The 18,823-nt window shown below is 46.8% G+C and overlaps 1 protein-coding gene across 6 annotated transcripts in view; it reads left to right on the forward strand.

The window, feature by feature from the left end:
• UBE4B (ubiquitination factor E4B) overlaps positions 1–18,823 on the forward strand; it is an 82,320-nt gene that overhangs the window by 24,769 nt on the left and 38,728 nt on the right. For all 6 annotated transcript variants that reach the window (XM_029578247.1, XM_029578249.1, XM_029578250.1 and 3 more), the window contains 5 exons: positions 512–653; positions 841–941; positions 5,053–5,167; positions 5,641–5,724; positions 9,026–9,082. In XM_029578247.1, the coding sequence (XP_029434107.1) occupies positions 512–653; positions 841–941; positions 5,053–5,167; positions 5,641–5,724; positions 9,026–9,082 (499 nt within the window). The remainder of the gene's footprint in view (positions 1–511; positions 654–840; positions 942–5,052; positions 5,168–5,640; positions 5,725–9,025; positions 9,083–18,823) is intronic.

Below are 18,823 nucleotides of genomic sequence, written 5' to 3' on the forward strand. Positions count from 1 at the left end.
TCGGTATGTACCTTATACCCTTACATATTAACTAATCTTTTTGCATCTATCTATCTATCTAATCTCTGAAATGTGCTGTTTGAGGGACTGCCAAGGCAGTGAGGAAACATTATTAATAAAAACTGCCAAAAGGCAGGAAATTAAAAAAAAAAAAAAAAAAAAAAAAAAAAAAAAGTTTTGAGAGAGGATAAATACTATGTGGAAGCTCAGACAAAAAAAGACTGAGGGGCTCACAAGGCTGCGTACAGGCAGGATCTCCTGCACATGCTCAGTAGCAAACCTTTACTGAGCTAGAGATTGTTGGATGACATAACCCATGTGGCATGGTTATTCAGCCCTGCTTGTCAACGGAGAACATGGGGGATTTTGGTCTCCGCTTCCTCCAGGTCCCCTGCACACGACGGAGTGAACCGGAATGAGAGGTGTCTTTCTCCACACTGCAGTAAAGGGATTTGGCAGGGTTTTGAACCTAGAAAAGTTAATGGTGATCTTTCTTTCCCTTTCTCTGAAGCGTAAGTGCATCCGGTGGGAGCAGTACCTGTGATTCATGCAGTGACAGGTTCACCATTGAGACGTGCAAGGAAACTGAGATGATTAACTACCTCAGTGAGTGCTTCGACAGAGTGGGCATAGAAGAGAGGAAAGCACCAAAGGTAACGAGGGAGGAGAGGCATGTGAGCAGGCGTTGAGGGCTTATTTTGTGAGAAGGGGGTAGTGAAAGGTGTGCCTGACTGGGGGGAGGGGGATGCAGTGAGTAGTCCTTAGAGGGGTGAAGCAGGATGCTGAGCGGCTCTTGTGCTTTCTGCGTTACAGACGTTTTTTCTTTTTCTGCTTCATTAGATGTGCAGCCAGCCAGCGGTTAGCCAGTTACTAAGTAACATCCGATCACAGTGTATTTCCCATGCTGCGCTAGTATTACAGGGCGCTCTCACCCAGCCCAGGTAAGTATATCACGCACTGAGCTGCGATTCATGCAGGAATCTGTATGTCTGTCAGATATTGCACTTCTGGGGAGAGAGGGATGAGAAGATGATGCTTTTCAGGTATTTGGGGAGGTGGGCTTGGCTTGTGGTTCATTACAGATTGATCTAATCAACAAAACATTACCAGAAATTGGGAAAACATTTTTTTGTTATGTGTAACCAGACCTCATATTATACGGGAGAAACTTCAAATTGTTGGAAAATGCTCCCTTTTTTACCACACCAGTATGTTCATATGCGGTTATTATACTTGTGTAACCATTGGTCTTGGTTAAACATTTTTTTAATATATAGTGAATGACACTTATTGTTTTAAAGGTGAGCGTTCGTATGTCCATATGCCCGACCCGGCTCGTCTTTCTTTATTACTTCGACGGGGGCAATACTTTATTTATTTAAGATCTTTTATATACTGGTATTAGTAGGGACATCATGCCGGTTCTTAACAAACAGCAGAACTGAAATTACATAATAACAAGGGAGCGTAACTGGGAGGGGGGGGTGAATGGAGAACAGCCTGGAAGGAATAGTTAAAACAACAAGAGGTAACTCAGAAGAGACTTAAGTAGAGGCTTAATGTGCAGTATCTGGGGGAAGCAGACCAGGTCCTATTCTGGGCAGGCACGTTTGAAAAACCAGGATTTTAATTTCTTCTTAAATTTAATGGAGCATGGTTCAAGGCGCAGGATGGGCGGAAGAGGATTCCATAGGCACGGTCCAATACTTCAACTTTTATTTGCTTTTCTGTGCTGTCGCTCTTCCTGTGCTTACATAAGATCATACGATCACTCCTTCAGCGTTTTGGTTGCTCACCTTTAAAACAATAAGTGTTTAACCAAGACCAATGGTTACACAAGTATAATAACCGCATATGAACATACTGGTGTGGTAAAAAAGGGAGCATTTTCCAACAATTTGAAGTTCCCTGTACGTACCGGATCAGTCCAGACTCCTGGGTTGTGACTCCGCACCAGCAGGTGGAGACAGAGATATACTGTTCTGTACTGTTCTACTGATCCTTGGCACTACAGGAACGAAAATTATCGGAGGTAAGACCTAATTTTCCTTTTCTCCCGTATAATATGAGGTCTGGTTACACATAACAAAAAACCTTTTTTCCCCGATTTTTGGTAATGTTTTGTTGATTAGATGTAATGAGATACATTGACCGGGCAGTTCTAGGATTTAATCAGGAGATATAATTAGTGCTGTTCTTTGACATGCACTATTGTGTGGATGGAAGCTGTCGGTCTATCAGATCACATCTTGGGAAGTCTCTTGGTCACATTTGGAGTCTTTTGTCCTCTGTGAACAGATACACAGAGTGTCTGAATTAAAGTAACAATCTATCTCTGCGTCTCAAAGAATATTAATGTTAAGTTCCCTGAACGGACCCAGTTCAGTCCAGACTCCTGGGTTTTGCCTCCCTGCCAGCAGATGGAGACAGAGAAAGTGTTACTGACAGTCCTACATAACCCACGGTGCCACCTGCAGTTCCTCAGTATTTCTGTCTCCAGCAGGTGGTAGATGGTGTAAAACCTGCAGTCTGCAGAGAAAAAAAAAGATTAAACAACAATTTCTGGATCCTCCCAGGGGGTTGTGAGGTCCTAATGGAGCCATCCCCCCTGGTTTGAGGCAGACAAGCAGGGGATTGGTGACCCTCCTGATAGCTTGGTCTGGAGGTCCGTGGGGTGGACATCTGGTGGTCCAGATCCCTCATCCCCCACGAGACAGCGATGGCACCAGCGGGCAGTTCTGCACTGCAAGCCCAGTGGGGCAGGGAAGTGGCCCTTTTATACGGTTTGTCCTGGGCTGGGTTGCTAAAGTTTGGTGAAAGGAGACAGATACAGCCAGTGGTCTGGTTCTCTTCTGATCTGCCATGCAGCCTGCGCTCCTGGAACCTGAACCTCTGCACCAAAGCAAAGTATTGGTTTCTATGTATCTTTATTTGTTCTCAGAGAGTAAAATAAGAGACCAAGGAACTCATTAGAGGAGTCTGTGCAGCATTGGGGTTCTGGGGGGAGCTCAGCGATGGGGTTTTTCAGCAGCTCCTCTGCCTGCAAAGGAGTACAGGTGTTGGCTGGCACTGAGGGACTGTTCCCCTGCTTGCCATTGAGGTGCTGGTGGTGACTCGGGGGCAGGGAGGAAAAGCGTGTGTGTGTGCAGCAGAAGCATTCAGGGGTCTGCGTCAAGCTTGGCCGCTCCTATAGAACAAGACTCGCGGGTGACGGGATAGAGAAACATCTGGACAACATGATCCTGGTAGTTCCAGAGTGGCCACATTGACCATGCTTCTCAGATCTGATCATCATGGCTATAGACGGGTCCCTGAGGTTCGGACATTGGTCGACTCTTTCCATCGGGGCCTAATATTTTTAGGTCAGGTGTCACACTTCTGTCTCGCAGCTTCCCTTCTGAGAGGAGTCAACAGAGATGGGATGTTCGAAAGTGGTAATTTCCACTTTATTGCAGGCTAGGTGACTGTCTACATCCTTGACCTATTGTGAATTTGGAGGACCTTAGAGTCCTGGTCTGCTGTTGATGGAATGCAGCCTCAGCCTGTTCAGGCTATGGTGTTGCATATTTTGGCTTTTCTACAGAAATGTTCTGATCAAGGGACTGGCCTTTAACTCTGAGAGTCCAGGTAGCGACATTGGGTTGACTCCTGGGTAAGGTGCAAGGGTATCCTCTGTTCACACATCCCGATGTTATACTGTTCCTTCGAGGAGCTAAGAACTTGCGTTCTCAAGTGCAGAAAATGTGTCCATCTTGGAATCTGAATCTAGTCCTTAGAGGATTGTTTGAGGCTCTGTTTGAACCACTAAAGAGAACTATGGTTAAGGACTTCATTCTTCAAGTGGTTTTCTTGGTGACTATTTGTTCAGCCAGGAGAATTTCAGAGCTCCAGGCACTGTCATGTCGAGATCCCTTCCTACAGATGTCGGATTTGGGGGGATCTTTATACATGGTGCCTTCTTTTCTGCCTGAGATAGTCTCAGCGTTCCATCTTAGACAGTGGAGCTTCCAGCTTTTCTGGATTTGGATTCCTCCACTCTTCAGTTGGGGAGCTTAGGCTGTTAATGGAGGGCATGCATTATTGCGGTATCTAAAGGTCACTTATGATTTCAGTAGATTGGTTCACCTCTTTGTAGTAGAGCTGTCCAAAGAAGGGAAGTAAGGTGTTTAAGGCTACAATTGTGCGGTGGCTGAAGGAAGTGATCAAATCGACTTAGATTTCTAAAGGGCTGGCGAGGGGTTAGGGGCGTACTTGATGTGTTCTCAGGTGACTTCCTGGGCTGAGACACAATAGGTGTGTCTGCATGAAGTTTGCTGGGCTGCAACTGGGAAGTTGCACACTTTTTCTAGACGTTATCGCTTGGATGTCGGGGCTCCAATTTCTATGTGCTTTGGTGAGTGCGTTCTATGTGTGGAACTTTCTAGGTCCTACCTGAGTTAAGGGGAGTTTGGGTACATCTTAGTCTGGACTGATCTGGGTATGTACAGGGAAAGGAAAATTATTTCTTACCTGTTACTTTTCGTTCATGTAGTACCACAGATCAGTCTAGAGACCCACCCATTTACTGGGGTGGGGGGGGGGGGGGGGAGAAGAGTCCTCCACTCATACTGTTGCATTGGATATAGTGCAGAGTTGTTGGAGGTTTTCAATGCTGATCGCTTATGTTAAATTTGAGAAACGAGTTTTCCTTTGTCTTTTTGGGCACCTTCACCTTCTTCCGCCTCATTATGGGGGAGGGAGTTTGCTTAGAAATTTATGGCTGTTGCCGTCATCTTGGCTTGGGTACAGGTCAACACTGAAGGACTGCAGGTGGCACACAGGGTTATGTACAGTGTCAGTGAAACTCTCTCTGTCTCCATCTACTGGCAGGAAGGTAAAACCCAGGAGTCTGGACAGGAACGAAAATGAGCAGGTAAGAACAAATTTTCCTATTTCATCCCATTTTGAGAGCAAAGGCTGGTTCTAGCAAAATCCATCCTAGTCAGGAATGTCTATTTATCTATGGACGTTTTACTTAAAGGAGTTTACCCTGCATTCTTTGTGTGCATCCAGGTCCATGCAGCAGCAGTCGCTCCTTGTACCTTACATGCTGTGTAGGAACCTCCCATTCGGATTCATCCAGGAGCTCATTAGAACGACCCATCAAGATGAAGAGGTGTTTAAGCAGGTGAGGGGGGTGGGGGGGGGGGGCTGTCTTGGCTAATATTTCAGTGGGTGGGGCAGAGTAATTCAAGTGGCTGCTGTTTCAGATAAAACTTTCCAGCTGCTAGTTAGAGGATGTCTCTTGTCTACAAGCAGAAGATTTCCCAGTAAATGCCAGACCCTCCCGTCTGACGGTAACACTGTCCAGGGGTGGGGGTCCCATTGGGATGGGTTAGTCAGAGGCAGGGGGCACCCTGTGTTACTACCCAGACCTTACAGCAAGGCAGTGGCAGAATAAAATGTGCTCCGGCAGATTTGGCTGTTTATAATTTCCACACTCCTGGAAGGCATTCAAAGTCCACCTGAGATTCCCTTTCTGAACCTGCAGCAAGTTCAATTCTATAGAGATGGGGAATGGTTCTGTCCGTCAGTCAGTCATGTGACAACAAGGGAATACTAAGCAGTTTGTTTTACTGATGACCTGTGTTTTTCTCCTAGATCTTTATCCCCATATTACAGGGACTGGCTCTGACTGCCAAAGAGTGCTCCCTGGACAGTGACAACTTCAAATATCCTCTTATGGTAAGAATTCTCTTTACCCAGTCCTGTTGGTGAAACAGCATCATCTTCTATTCAGGAAGTAAATGATTTTTGTAAGCTTGGGATCTCCCATCTGAAATGGATACCTGTCAGGGGCACCGGTTCTGTACAGTAGGAAATATTTCAGGTAGTACAGTTAGGGTGTGATGTTCTTTTGCTGAGACAGGATCTCCCAAGCTCTCGTCTTTTTTCCATGCCACAAAATAATCAGGCCCGGTGTGACAGTGTATGTGCATGGTGTGGTGGCAGCACGGGCAGCAGAGACTCGTCAGCTGGTGACTCAAAACGCTGCGGGCATCCGGGAGTGGAGATTGCGTGGTCGTGGATGGTGCATGCAGGGGGAGGAGGGACCTGTGCCCTGCTGGCATGGTCACGATCTAAAACACATTCCTTATCTGAGCTGCAGCTGACAGGAGATGAAGTGCGGCTTAGCAAGAAAGCTCTGGCAGTGGCAGAGAGAGGAACGAAGGTGCAGGACCTGTCCAGACACGGCCAGCTTTAAAACAAAAAAAAACCAGCAGCTCCCTCTTGTTCTGTGCAGGCAGCTGGCCCACCTGACCCCAGTGACCTGACAGGTAGCCAGGGGCTGATGCCTGGAAATGGTAGGGGCTGCAGCAGCAGGGGAGAGGGCAGGAGGAGCAGGTCAGAAAAGGAAGACGGCTGCACTGTGTGACCTGTGTCACCTTCCGTGAGGGCTGCAGGTCATTGTAGCAAAGAGGAGGAAGGCAGCAGAGCAGCAGCTTTGCTTGGGGCAGAAGAGAGGGGCAGAGGACCGAGTCGGCCTGCTGGGAGCCGGAAGAGGTAACCGAAAGCAAACTGTGGGAGGGGCGAGGTGGGGGGCACGGGGCAGGGAACAAATTGGGCTTTGAGCCAAGGGAGGGTCGAGCCTGGGAATGGAGAGGGCGGGGGGAGGAAGAGTGAGCCTGGGGAGAAGAAATGTGCTGAGGGGAGGGCTCTGGGCTTTTTAAGTAATGCCTCCCATAGCGGAGAAGAAATCGGCCAGCGGCAGGAGGAGTCCCAGTTTGTGGTTGTCTTCAGAATTTGGGGCCCAAGCGCATGAATGTGTTGCCTGTGCCTAAATCCGGCCCTGGTTTTGAACCTGATGTAATCTTACAGTACTCATGGGGGAATTCTGCATCTTTGAGAAGTAATTTAAATGTACTCAAAAGGAAAGGATGGTATCAGGCTCTGATTTTAAAATACCCATTGTGCACTGAGGCTGGCTGTGAGGAGGTCATTTTAATTTGTGGTCAACTATTCTGCACTTGGAGACGGTCACTCTGTGGTCTGCAAGTGGGATCGAGGTGCGTAGGGGTCTGTAGCAGTCTTGTTCAGTGTGTGCTCCCAACAGGCGGTGCATTTTTCTTGTACAACCTGGTCTGATCTTTGCAGTGCTGCTCTTTCATAGGTAGAGTTGTTTCTTTCTGAATCCTGAAAGTTACTTTTGCTATGGTGTGGCAGGTTTGAAGTTTGCTACCTATGTCGTCTTGAGTGATTTCCTTCTTTTTGCAGGATTTTGTATTATTTCACAGTGTGCCTAGTAGTTACTGTTACTTAGACGACACCAGAATTTTGCTCATCCTTCATTTGACCGTTAGATGACCGAGGGGATAAAGGGGCTCTTAGGAAAGATAAGGCCATTGCAGAAAGACTAAATGCTTTGCTTCCGTGTTTACTAATGAGGATGTTGGGGAGATACCAGTTTCGGAGATAAGAACAAAAGAACCTGCCATACTGGGTCAGACCAAGGGTCCATCAAGCCCAGCATCCTGTTTCCAACAGAGGCCAAACCAGGCCACAAGAACCTGGCAATTACCCAAAAACTAAGTCTATTCCATGTAACCATTGCTAATAATAGCAGTGGCTATTTTCTAAGTCAACTTAATTAATAGCAGGTAATGGACTTCTCCTCCAAGAACTTATCCAATCCTTTTTTAAGCCCAGCTACACTAACTGCACTAACCACATCCTCTGCCAACAAATTCCAGAGTTTAATTGTGCGTTGAGTAAAAAAGAACTTTCTCCGATTAGTTTTAAATGTGCCCCATGCTAACTTCATGGAGTGCCCCCTAGTCTTTCTACTATCCGAAAGAGTAAATAACCGATTCACATCTACCCGTTCTAGACCTCTCATGATTTTAAACACCTCTATCATATCCCCTCTCAGCCGTCTCTTCTCCAAGCTGAAAAGTCCTAACCTCTTTAGTCTTTCCTCATAGGGGAGCTGTTCCATCCCCTTTATCATTTTGGTTGCCCTTCTCTGTACCTTCTCCATCGCAACTATATCTTTTTTGAGATGCGGCAACCAGAATTGTACACAGTATTCAAGGTGCGGTCTCACCATGGAGCGATACAGAGGCATTATGACATTTTCCGTTTTATTAACCATTCCCTTCCTAATAATTCCTAACATTCTGTTTGCTTTTTTGACTGCCGCAGCACACTGAGCCGACGATTTCAATGTGTTATCCACTATGATGCCTAGATCTCTTTCCTGAGTGTAGCTCCTAATATGGAACCTAACATTGTGTAATTATAGCATGGGTTATTTTTCCCTATATGCATCACCTTGCACTTATCCACATTAAATTTCATCTGCCATTTTGATGCCCAATTTTCCAGTCTCACAAGGTCTTCCTGCAATTTATCATAATCTGCTTGTGATTTAACTACTCTGAACAATTTTGTATCATCTGCAAATTTGATAACCTCACTCGTCGTATTTCTTTCCAGATCATTTATAAATATATTGAACAGTAAGGGTCCCAATACAGATCCCTGAGGCACTCCACTGTCCACTCCCTTCCACTGAGAAAATTGTCCATTTAATCCTACTCTCTGTTTCCTGTCTTTTAGCCAGTTTGCAATCCACGAAAGAACATCACCACCTATCCCATGACATTTTAGGAAAACCGACCTGATTCGATACTTGTATTGAGAATGTCGGTATATAAAAATCCGAAATAAATAAATAAATAAATGAGGAACTTTGTCAAACGCCTTCTGAAAATCCAAGTATACTATATCTACCGGTTCACCTTTATCCACATGTTTATTAACTCCTTCAAAAAAGTGAAGCAGATTTGTGAGGCAAGACTTGCCCTGGGTAAAGCCATGCTGACTTTGTTCCATTAAACCATGTCTTTCTATATGTTCTGTGATTTTGATGTTTAGAACACTTTCCACTATTTTTCCTGGCACTGAAGTCAGGCTAACCGGTCTGTAGTTTCCTAGGGGCATTTTTTTGGGTGAGGGGCATTGATCCATACTGCTTTCTTTGCAGGCTTTGGGTGAGCTATGTGAAATCAAGTTTGGGAAGACGCATCCTGTGTGCTGCTTGGTAAGTCCTGCTCCAGACAAAATTACGCTGTGAATGGTTGTCACTAAGAGCTTGTATATGAGTTGTCTCTGACAAACCCGCTGGTGGTTTTTTTGTAAGGAATTGGAGAAGGTTGAGCCTTTTTTGACAGGATGGAACCCAGCTGCTGGCACCAGCATTTAAAAAGGAGAGAGAAAAGCTTTAAAACTAGATTAATGGGGAAAGCCGATAATCGCTTAGAAGTGCATGGGTTGCACGGAGGTATCTTACAAAGATACTGGTTGAAATAGCTCAGACGGATGTAAGTAAAGAGCACATAGATGTGACTGCCTCTACAGCGCTTGTGTCGTATGTTAATAAGCAGGTGGTAAAGGCAAATTAAGATAGAAATGCAAATTGAAAGGATACTTTAAATATCCATGCAAATGCCAGAACCTGAGTAGTAAGATTAGAGAGTTAGAATATATGGCAAGGGTGGCCAACTTTGGTCCTCAGTGTCCACAAATAGGCCTGGCTTTCAGGTTATCCATAATGAATATGCATGAGATATGTTTGCATGCAGTGGAAGTCGTGTATGTAAATCTCCCTCATGCATATTCATTATGGATATCCTTAAATCGAAACCTGTTTGTGGCTCTTAAGGTTTGCAGTTCGTCACCCCCGATGTATGGCATTATACATGGATAGAGACATATCAGGCATCTCAGAGACACTGGAAAGAGGATAACCAATGTAATGTTGGGATTCCAAGGTCTGCATTATATTGATGTGGCATAAATTGGTGGAGGCTGGCACTTTGTTGAAGCATAAAGACAAGCAGGATAAAATTCCTGTTTATAGTCCAGACAAGTGGGTTTTGCATCCCTACCAGCAGATGGAGGCAGAGAACAAAACTTTGAGGCTCTGCTACTTAACTGAGAGCCCCCTGCAGTCCCTCAGTATTTCTCTGTCTCCAGCAGATGGTAGAGGTGCAGACCTGCAGTCCCTCAGTATTTCTCTGTCTGCAGCAGATGGTAGAGGTGCAGACCTGCAGTTAAGAAGAAAGAACGAAGGAACAGAAGAGAAGTTAGAAGTCGCTCCCTGAGGTGTTAGGTTCCTTCTTGGGCCATCCCTCAGGCTGAGCCGGGCGAGCGGGGGGTTGGTGATCCCTGATCAGCTTTAGCTCACAGCAGCTCAAGGGGTCCTGGTTCCCTCTTATCCCCTGAAGGCTCCTTCCCAGAGGTGTTGCCTGCAGCAAGGAAGTTTTCCTTTTTTTTCCCTTGAATTTCTTCCTTTGCTGTGGCTGCTGAACTTGAACGAGTAGATGTGACTCGGTTATTTACACTTTCGAATAATAGAAAGACTAGGGGGCACTCCATGAAGTTAGCATGGGGCACATTTAAGACTAATTGGAGAAAATTCTTTTTCACTCAATGCACAATTAAACTCTGGAATTTGTTGCCAGAGGATGTGGTTAGGGCAGTTAGTGTAGCTGTGTTTAAAAAAGGATTGGATAAGTTCTTGGAGGAGAAGTCCATTACCTGCTATTAAGTTCACTTAGAGAATAGCCACTGCCATTAGCAATGGTTACATGGAATAGACTTAGTTTTTGGGTACTTGCCAGGTTCTTATGGCCTGGATTGGCCTCTGTTGGAAACAGGATGCTGGGCTTGATGGACCCTTGGTCTGACCCAGCGTGGCAGTTTCTTATGTTCTTATTGTTTGGAGGTGCCAGAAATGGATGCAAGGCCTCCAAGGGCACAATAGTGAGTTGGACTGAAGGAAGCCTTTGAAAGGAGAGAAGAGTTCCAGAGGGATTGCGTGTGCAGCGTCGTGGGCTGAGTGTCAGTCAGTGTCACCACAGTAGATTTGTAGAGTGGTGACGTGGTGCTCTCTTCACACGTTATCTTGCCATTACTGTTTAAATGTTCAGGCTCCAGGACAGCCGACCTTTGGAGAAAGTGTGTTGAGAGGGGATCTTTGGCAGGCCCACCCAGTGTAGGGGGGCTTTGGTACATCCCACTTGTCTGGACTGATCTGGGGTATGAACAGGAAAGGAAAATTGGTTCTTACCTGCTAATTTTAATTCCTGAAGTACCACAGATCAGTCCAGAGACCCAGCCTCTTAATGTTCTCAAGACTGTTACGGCAAATCTGTGTTCTGCCATGTTTACTGGGAAGAACTGTCAGAATGTGTGTATATATGTATATCTATGTGTGTGTGTGTGTGTGTGTGTGTGTGTGTGTATATACACTAAAGAAGTTTGCCAGGTGGTTGATTTGGGTTGATTTTGTGGTTTTTCTGTTTGGGGGGTCCAACGTTTGGGTTTGGTGTTCGCCCTTGTTTAGGGGTTGTTGAGTTGTTACTCTCTAGTTGGCTTGGTACAGGTCAATACTGAGGGACTGCAGGTGGCGCTTTCTGTTATGTAGCAGTGCCTCAAAGGTTTTAGTTCTCTGCCTCCATCTGCTGGTAGGGATGCAAAACCCACGTGTCTGGACTTATCTGTGTTACTTCAGGAATTAAAATTGGCAGGTAAGAACCAATGTTCCTATCCTGCAGGAAACAAAATGCATTGTGGAATCCTTATGGATAGAAATTCTATGTGTGATGGGTAAGAGCATAGCAGTGAGTGTATACTACCATCCACCTGGCCAAGATGAAGAAGCAGTAATAATGGGAGATTTCAGTTACCCCAGTATTAATTGAGTCAGTGACTCACTGGGACATGCTAGAAAGTTAAGTTTACCTAACGTGTAGCCAGATAGACTCGGGACCAATGGGTTTATGCTCCCCCACCAGCAGATGGAGACGGAGTCAGGTTTCAAAGCTGATGTCACCCTAGATACATCCCCTGCAGTGACCTCAGCCATTCAGTATCTCTCAGTCTCCTAGCAGATGTGAATGTGCTTTCCCTATACCAGCATTGGTATTTAGCGGGATTGCAGTACTAGTTTGAAGAAGAAAATGTATCTTTAAATTGGAGAAAAGATTGAGCCCCGCTCTCCTGCGGTGATACCTAAAGGTCCCTCCCCCAGTTGAGAATTCCTGAGGTGATTCCCTCATAGGTGTGTCTTGGTCCAGTAGCCGGGTCCTGGCATGGACTGTGCTGCTGAAGTAGCAGGTGCAGGAAGCCAAGTGCGGCGGTGATGGCCTAAGCCCTCTCCTACCGGAGCAGGATACCATCTCTGTACTCAGGCGGTAAACGCTGAGCCCAGTTAAGTAAAGAACTCATCTGATTCAGAGACATGGAAGGGCTTCGGTAAGTCTTTCCTCGGGTCTCCTTGTTCGGCGCGCCGTACCAACGACATTCCTGATCCCATTAGGGCAAGGGAAAGGTGTTTTCCGAGTGGGTTGAGCGGCCCCCCCAATGGACTAGGCCCTGCTTCAGGCTCAGTGGGCACTCCATGTGGCAGGCTGTGGCGACACCATCTTGCACGCAGTTTGGTGCGGTGCCATTTTCCCCCATTGACCGTCGATACGCGCGGTGCTGGCTGGCACTGTTGTGCACCCAACTCTCGCATAAGTGTGCACACAACTGCATGCATATATTCACAGACAACTGGACGCTTATACTTAAGCGAGTTGGAGTGGATTTGTGCGCACTCGAGCCAAGCGCTAGCTGGCTGAACGCACAAGCTACAGTGAATTATGGCTCCAGCAACAAAGAAGCACAAGCGACACTCCCTTTGTGCTGCCTGCTATATTAAGGTTGCACAGTCTGATCTAGAATCTTTCCCATGTCAGCACTGTCAAGAAGCCCAGGGAGGGCTGGACTCTCAGAACTTCTCCAAGCCCGGACACTCCCAGTCGGAGGATGGGTCAGCCATGACCTTATCTGGTAGCACCCCGGATCTGAGCAATCCCGGAGCTGCGTCCTCCTCGGGAGAGGGGTAGTTCAGCGGCGTCTACCCCAGTTCCTCCTGGACTAGGTATGGACCCGGCGACCTTTTCTTGGGTGGAATTCTTGCAGGGCCTTCAAGCCTTTGTTCAGGTGCAGTCAGCTGCTGCCCCTGCCCGGTCTGAGCCCCAGCTGGGAAGGCCTTGTCCTCCCAGCCCTATCAGCACGCCTCGCCTCACCAAGGGTATCTCTGACACCACGGACAACGCAGGGGATGCAGACTCATTGGAGGACGGGGAAATCCCTCCAGGCCTGGAGCCATACCTGTCCATGCTACGATTTTTCCACAGAGTTGAATTGGCGGCCCTGGTTTCCCAGACCCTGAAGACTCTGGGATTTCCTGGCACGGACCCTATGTCAGAACCAAAGAAGAATCCCATCCTGGTGTCTCTATGGAAAGCCTCTTGCTATTTCCCGATGCTGGAAGCCATCCAGGAGCTGTTTGATATGGAATGGGATGCCCCAGAAGCCAGCTTTAAAGGAGGTCAGGCCTTGTACCCTCTGGACCTGGCGGCCAAAGAATGCCCGTTTCCCAAAAGTGGACGCACTGGTATGCACAGTCTCGAAGCGAGCAACTGTACTTGTAGAGGGAGGAGTGTCCTTGAAGGATGCATACGATATGCGGTTGGAGTCCATCCTTAAGCAAGCCTTTAATGAGATAGGAAGCGATCACAATGTCACTGCTATTGTGCCCTGGTGGCTCGCTCATGTCTGCTTCTCTCTCTCTCGAGGCAGATAGCTCAGGGGCGCATTCCAGGGAGGGATGGAACCTGCCGCGGCCTTCCTAGTGGATGCAAGCTCTGACCTAGTGCATACCTCGGCCAGAGAATTAGCCTTAGTGGTGGCGGCCAGAAGACAGCTATGGCTGCGAAATTGGTCAGCGGATGCGACTTCTAAGGCAAACCTCATAAAGATGTCCTTTAAGGGATTCCTCCTATTCGGAAGTGAATTGGAAAAGCTAGCCAGTAAGTGGGGTGAATCTTCAGTGCCTCAGTTATTAGAAGATAAGAAAATGAGGTTGCAGTGCTCCTCGCCCATGGGGGATGTTGGGCCAGGGGCTCCCAGCGCTTCTGGCCCTACAGAAATTCATCATTTCAGACATCTCTGCCCTCGGGAAGGTCTTGGGCCTTTCAGATCCAACAACCAAAAATAGGAACTGGTTCGGGCTCAGGTTTGACCTGAACTTCCCAATGAAGTTTGGCCAACCCATCCATGAGATGAGGAGATAGGGGGCCGACTATCCCTCTTCTATTAGCGGGGGGTCGAGATCACATCAGAAAAATGGCTACTGGACATCATATGAGAAGGATACGCTCTGGAATTTTGCAGCATCCCTCAGGACACGTTCATGATGTCACCTTTCCACTCCCAGCACAAAAAACTGGCAGCGGAATCCACGTTGATAAGGCTCTTCAGGGCATTATTCCATCTATTTCATTGTACCCAAGAAGGAGGGTTTATTTTGACCCATCCTGGACCTCAAGAGCATCAATCGTCATCTGCAGGTAATTCACTTCCACATGGAAACTCTTCGCTCCGTCATAATGGCCGTACAACTGGGAGATTTCTTCACCTCCCTGGATCTCTCTGAGGCTTGCCTTCATATCCCAATCGATCAAGACCACCAAAGTTTCCCATGCTTTGCGGTACTGGGCCACCATTATCAGTTCTGGGCATTGCCCTTTGGCCTGACAACTGCCTCCAGAACATTCTTCAAACTTATTGTGGTCGTGGCGGCGGCAGCACTGAGGAAAGAAGGGATCCTGGTGCACCCATACTTAGATGACTGGCTGATCCAGGCGAAGTAATTGAAAGAGAGCTTCCAGGTGACCAGCTGGGTCAGGTCCCTGCTTCAGGAACTCGATTGGGTCGTGAACATGGACAAGAGCAGCCTCAAGCTCTCCTAGTCCTTATAGTACCTGGGAGTTCGATTCAACACCAAGCAGGACAAAGTCTTCCTCCCTCCCTTGAGGATAAGGAAACTGATGTGCCAAGTGTGTCGGTTGACGAAAACATTGTGCCCCAGGGTGTGGAACTATCTCCAGGTCCTCTGCCTGATGGCATCAACCTTGGTGGTAGTACCGTGGGCGAAGACATACATGCAGCCACCCCAATGCTCCCTGCTATCACATTGGAACCCACTTTCTCAGGACAACTCGATTCGCCTTCACCTACCGATGGAAGTGTGTTCTCAGCTCCAGTGGTAGCTACAGGAACTTCATCTAAGCAAGGGTGTAAGCCTGTCCCCACCGAACTGGCTAGTCCTCACGATGGACGCGAGCCTCCGAGGGTAAAGGGCTCACTGTCAGAAATTGACAACCCAGGGACAAATACCAAGGAAGAGGCGCATTGGAACATAAACTGCCTGGAAGCCTGAGCTGTCAGATTAGTGTGTCTGCAATTCAGCAGGCAGTCCGCATGATGTCGGACAATGCAACAACGGTAGCCTACATCAACCGCCAGGAAGGAAACAAAAGCCACCAAGTATCTCTGGGAATAGACCCCCTTGTGGCATGGGAGGAGTTAAACCTACAAGGGATCTTGGCCTCCCACATTGCGGGAAAAGACAACGTCGGAGCAAATTTTCTCAGCAGGGAGAGTCTGGATCCAGGGGAATGGGCTTTGTCGCCCAGAGCCTTCCAGCTCCTAATAGATTGCTGGGGCCTCCCATCCAGTGATCTACTGGCCACATCTCACAATGTGAAGGTCCCCCGATTCTTCAGTCACAGAAGAGATCAGTGTTCCCAAGGGATCGACGCCCTTGTCCAGACCTGGCCAGAGGAGAACTTACTGTATTCCTTCCCTCCATGGCCTCTGCTGGGCAAGGTCATTCGCAAGATCAAATGCCACAGAGGATTAGTCCTTCTGGGGGCCCCGGATTGGCCCAGATGCCCGTGGTATGCAGACAAATGGAGGCTTTTAGTGGAGAAGCCCCCAAGCCTCCCCCAGCACAGGAACCTTCTCCATCAAGGTCCGATCCTTCATGAGGACCCAATTCTGTTTTGTCTTATTGTCTGGCCTTTGAGAGGGCTCGTCTGACGAAGCGTGGATATTCGGTGGCAGTGATCGCCACCTTGCTTCGTGCATGGAAGTTCTCAATATCCTTGGTGTACGGGCGTATCTGGAGAATATTTGAGGCCTGATGTGAGGAATGTGGGGTGCCCTCTCGGACGACCAAGATCCCCATGTTTCTAGAATTTTTACAGGACAGCCTGAACAAAAGACTGTCCCTCAATTCCTCGAAGTTCCAAGGGGTGGCTCTCTCCTGTTTCAGGGATGAGGTGAACTGAGCCCGCCTGTCAATGCATCCGGACTTGGCCCTTTTCCTAAAAGGGGTTAAACACCTCCGACCACCCTTAAAGTGGCCAGTCTCTCTATAAAGCCTCAATCTAGAATTGGACTTTTTAGCAGGGCCTTCTTTTCGGTTGCTGCGTAGCCTTTCTCTACACCCATTAACATATTCTTGGTGGTGATATGCTCAGCTCGTCGCATCTCTGAACTGCAGGTGCTGTCATGTCTGGAGCCAATCCTTCGGTTGACTCCATTCCTTCCTTCTTTCCAAAGATAATCTCAGTTTCACCTGAACCAGTCCATTTCCTTACCGTCCCTAGATAGATGCAAGGACACGGAAGACCACCGCCTCCTATGGCACTTAAACGTCAGTAGGCTTTTAGTACGGTATCTGGAATGTTCAGAACTGGTGCGCAAGACGAACCACTTGTTTGTTCTTCACGGTGGAAGGAAACAAGGCAAAGCAGCTTCGTGAGCTACCATAGTTTGCTGGATCAAGGAAGTGATCACGGGAGCTTATGTGGCAGCAGGGAAGCCTTTACCCCTTCAGGTTAAAGCTCATTCCACTAGGGCCCAGGAAGTATCCTGGGCGGAAGCTAAGCTACTGACTCCCATTGACATCTGCCGAGCAGCGACATGGTCCTCCTTATACACTTTCTCCAGGTTCTATTGCCTGGACGTTCAGGCCCAAGATGACGCAGCCTTTGTGAGGGCTAACTGGACCGCGGGCAGCCTCCTGCCCTGTTCGGAAGTAGCTTTTGTACATCCCATTGGTCTTGAGTCCATCTGGCTGCAAGCTAGGAAATGGAGAAATTACTTATCTGATAATTTTGTTTTCCTTAGTGTAGACAGATGCACTCAGCATCCCGCCCACGGCTGCCCATGAATGGTACCAAGGAATCACTCATGAGGTGAATCTCGAATCCAAGAAGTTATGGGTAAGCCGTCGCCTTATCCCTAGATCAGGGCATCTGTAATATGGCTGGGATTCAGCGCTTATGTTTGTTTATTTAAAAGCTCTTCTATACCATCGTTAAGTTAAGATAACCATCACAACGGTTTACAGAAAGGCACGATAATAAAATATGAGTGGTATAGATCACAAATTAATCATGTGACATCATAGTATGGTAACAATATAATATAATAAACTATGTGAGTAAGTTAAGCCTGGTTGAGTACAGTTACGGTCACCAGTTTTTTAATCAAGTTATTAAGTTGTATCCAAATTTTATTCAAGATTTTCAATAGTAAGTCCACAATGGCTTTTGAAGAGAATACTGAAGGGCTGAGGTCACTGCAGGGGATGTATCTAGGGTGACGTCAGCTTTGAAACCTGACTCTGTCTCCATCTGCTGGCAGGGGAGCACATAACCCATTGGTCCTGAGTCCATCTGTCTAAACTATGGTAAATGAAATTATCAGGTAAGTAATTTCTCCATTCTAGATGCCATAAATGACTGTTTCCTGGATCAGCTAGTCCTGGAACTGAGGAGTGAAAGCTATCTCAGATCTATTCTTCAGTGGAATGCAAGAAGTTACTGCGGTGGGACCACTTAGCAATAGTAATCATAATGCAATCAAATTCAACATGATCACTGGAGGGGAGGATGTTTAAGTAAAACTACTGCAGTGGCATATAACTTTACATTTATTGTATTTCTTTATTTATTTATTTAAAACTTTTCAGTACCGTTGTTTAGTACTGCACCCTCACAACGGTTTACAGTTAAGCACAAATACGTTTGGTTTGGTTTCTAAATTATCCATAGGGTGCCAGTGTTGTACGCTTGCATAGTTCAATAATATACTCTAAATGGGGAATGGGTGTGGTTACCATTTATGATTGTTAGGATAATCATATGTTTATACAGTCTGTCTAATTTAATACTTAAATATGAGAAAAATAATAAAAAAATAAGCAACTCTGCATCTTTACTGGTGACTTTCAGGTTTTTGTGGTGTTATTCAGCTACCTCACTGTGAAAAGCTTTTTTGAAGAGCCATGTTTTTAAGCCTTTTTTGAAGAGCTTTAATTCTTTCATTAGTCTTAATTCCAGGGGTAATGACTTCCATAATAAAGGTCCTGCCAATGATAGTGCTCTCTCTCTGACTTGGGTTAGTTTTACTGTCCTGACTGAGGGTATGGTTAGTAGTGCTTTATTGGCCGATCTGAGACTTCTTTGAGGGACATGTAATCATAGTGCGGTGTTTAGCCAGTCAGCATGTTCGTCATTTATTAGTTTATGCACTGTGCATAGTGTTTTGAATTGCACTCTTTGTTCTATTGGGAGCCAGTGTAAATCTGCAAGTGTCTGGGTGATATGATCTCTCCTGCCTTTACCAGTAAGTATTCTGGCAGCCGAGGTCTGTAGTATTTGCAGTGGTCTGATAGTGGTGTATGGCAATCCTAGGAAAAGTGTGTTACAGTAGTCCCTGCTAGGAAATATTAATGCTTGTAGTACTGTACGGAAGTGTTCCTGATTTAATAAGGGTTTTTTAGTCTTCTTGCAGGGGCAATGAAAGAAAGAGGAAACGAGTTAGAAATAAATTATAAGGAGTAGTTGCAAAAGTTACAAATTTGCATGATGTG

Source organism: Rhinatrema bivittatum, chromosome 15 (assembly GCF_901001135.1).
Source record: "Rhinatrema bivittatum chromosome 15, aRhiBiv1.1, whole genome shotgun sequence".
In the NCBI taxonomy this organism is placed as follows: domain Eukaryota; kingdom Metazoa; phylum Chordata; class Amphibia; order Gymnophiona; family Rhinatrematidae; genus Rhinatrema; species Rhinatrema bivittatum.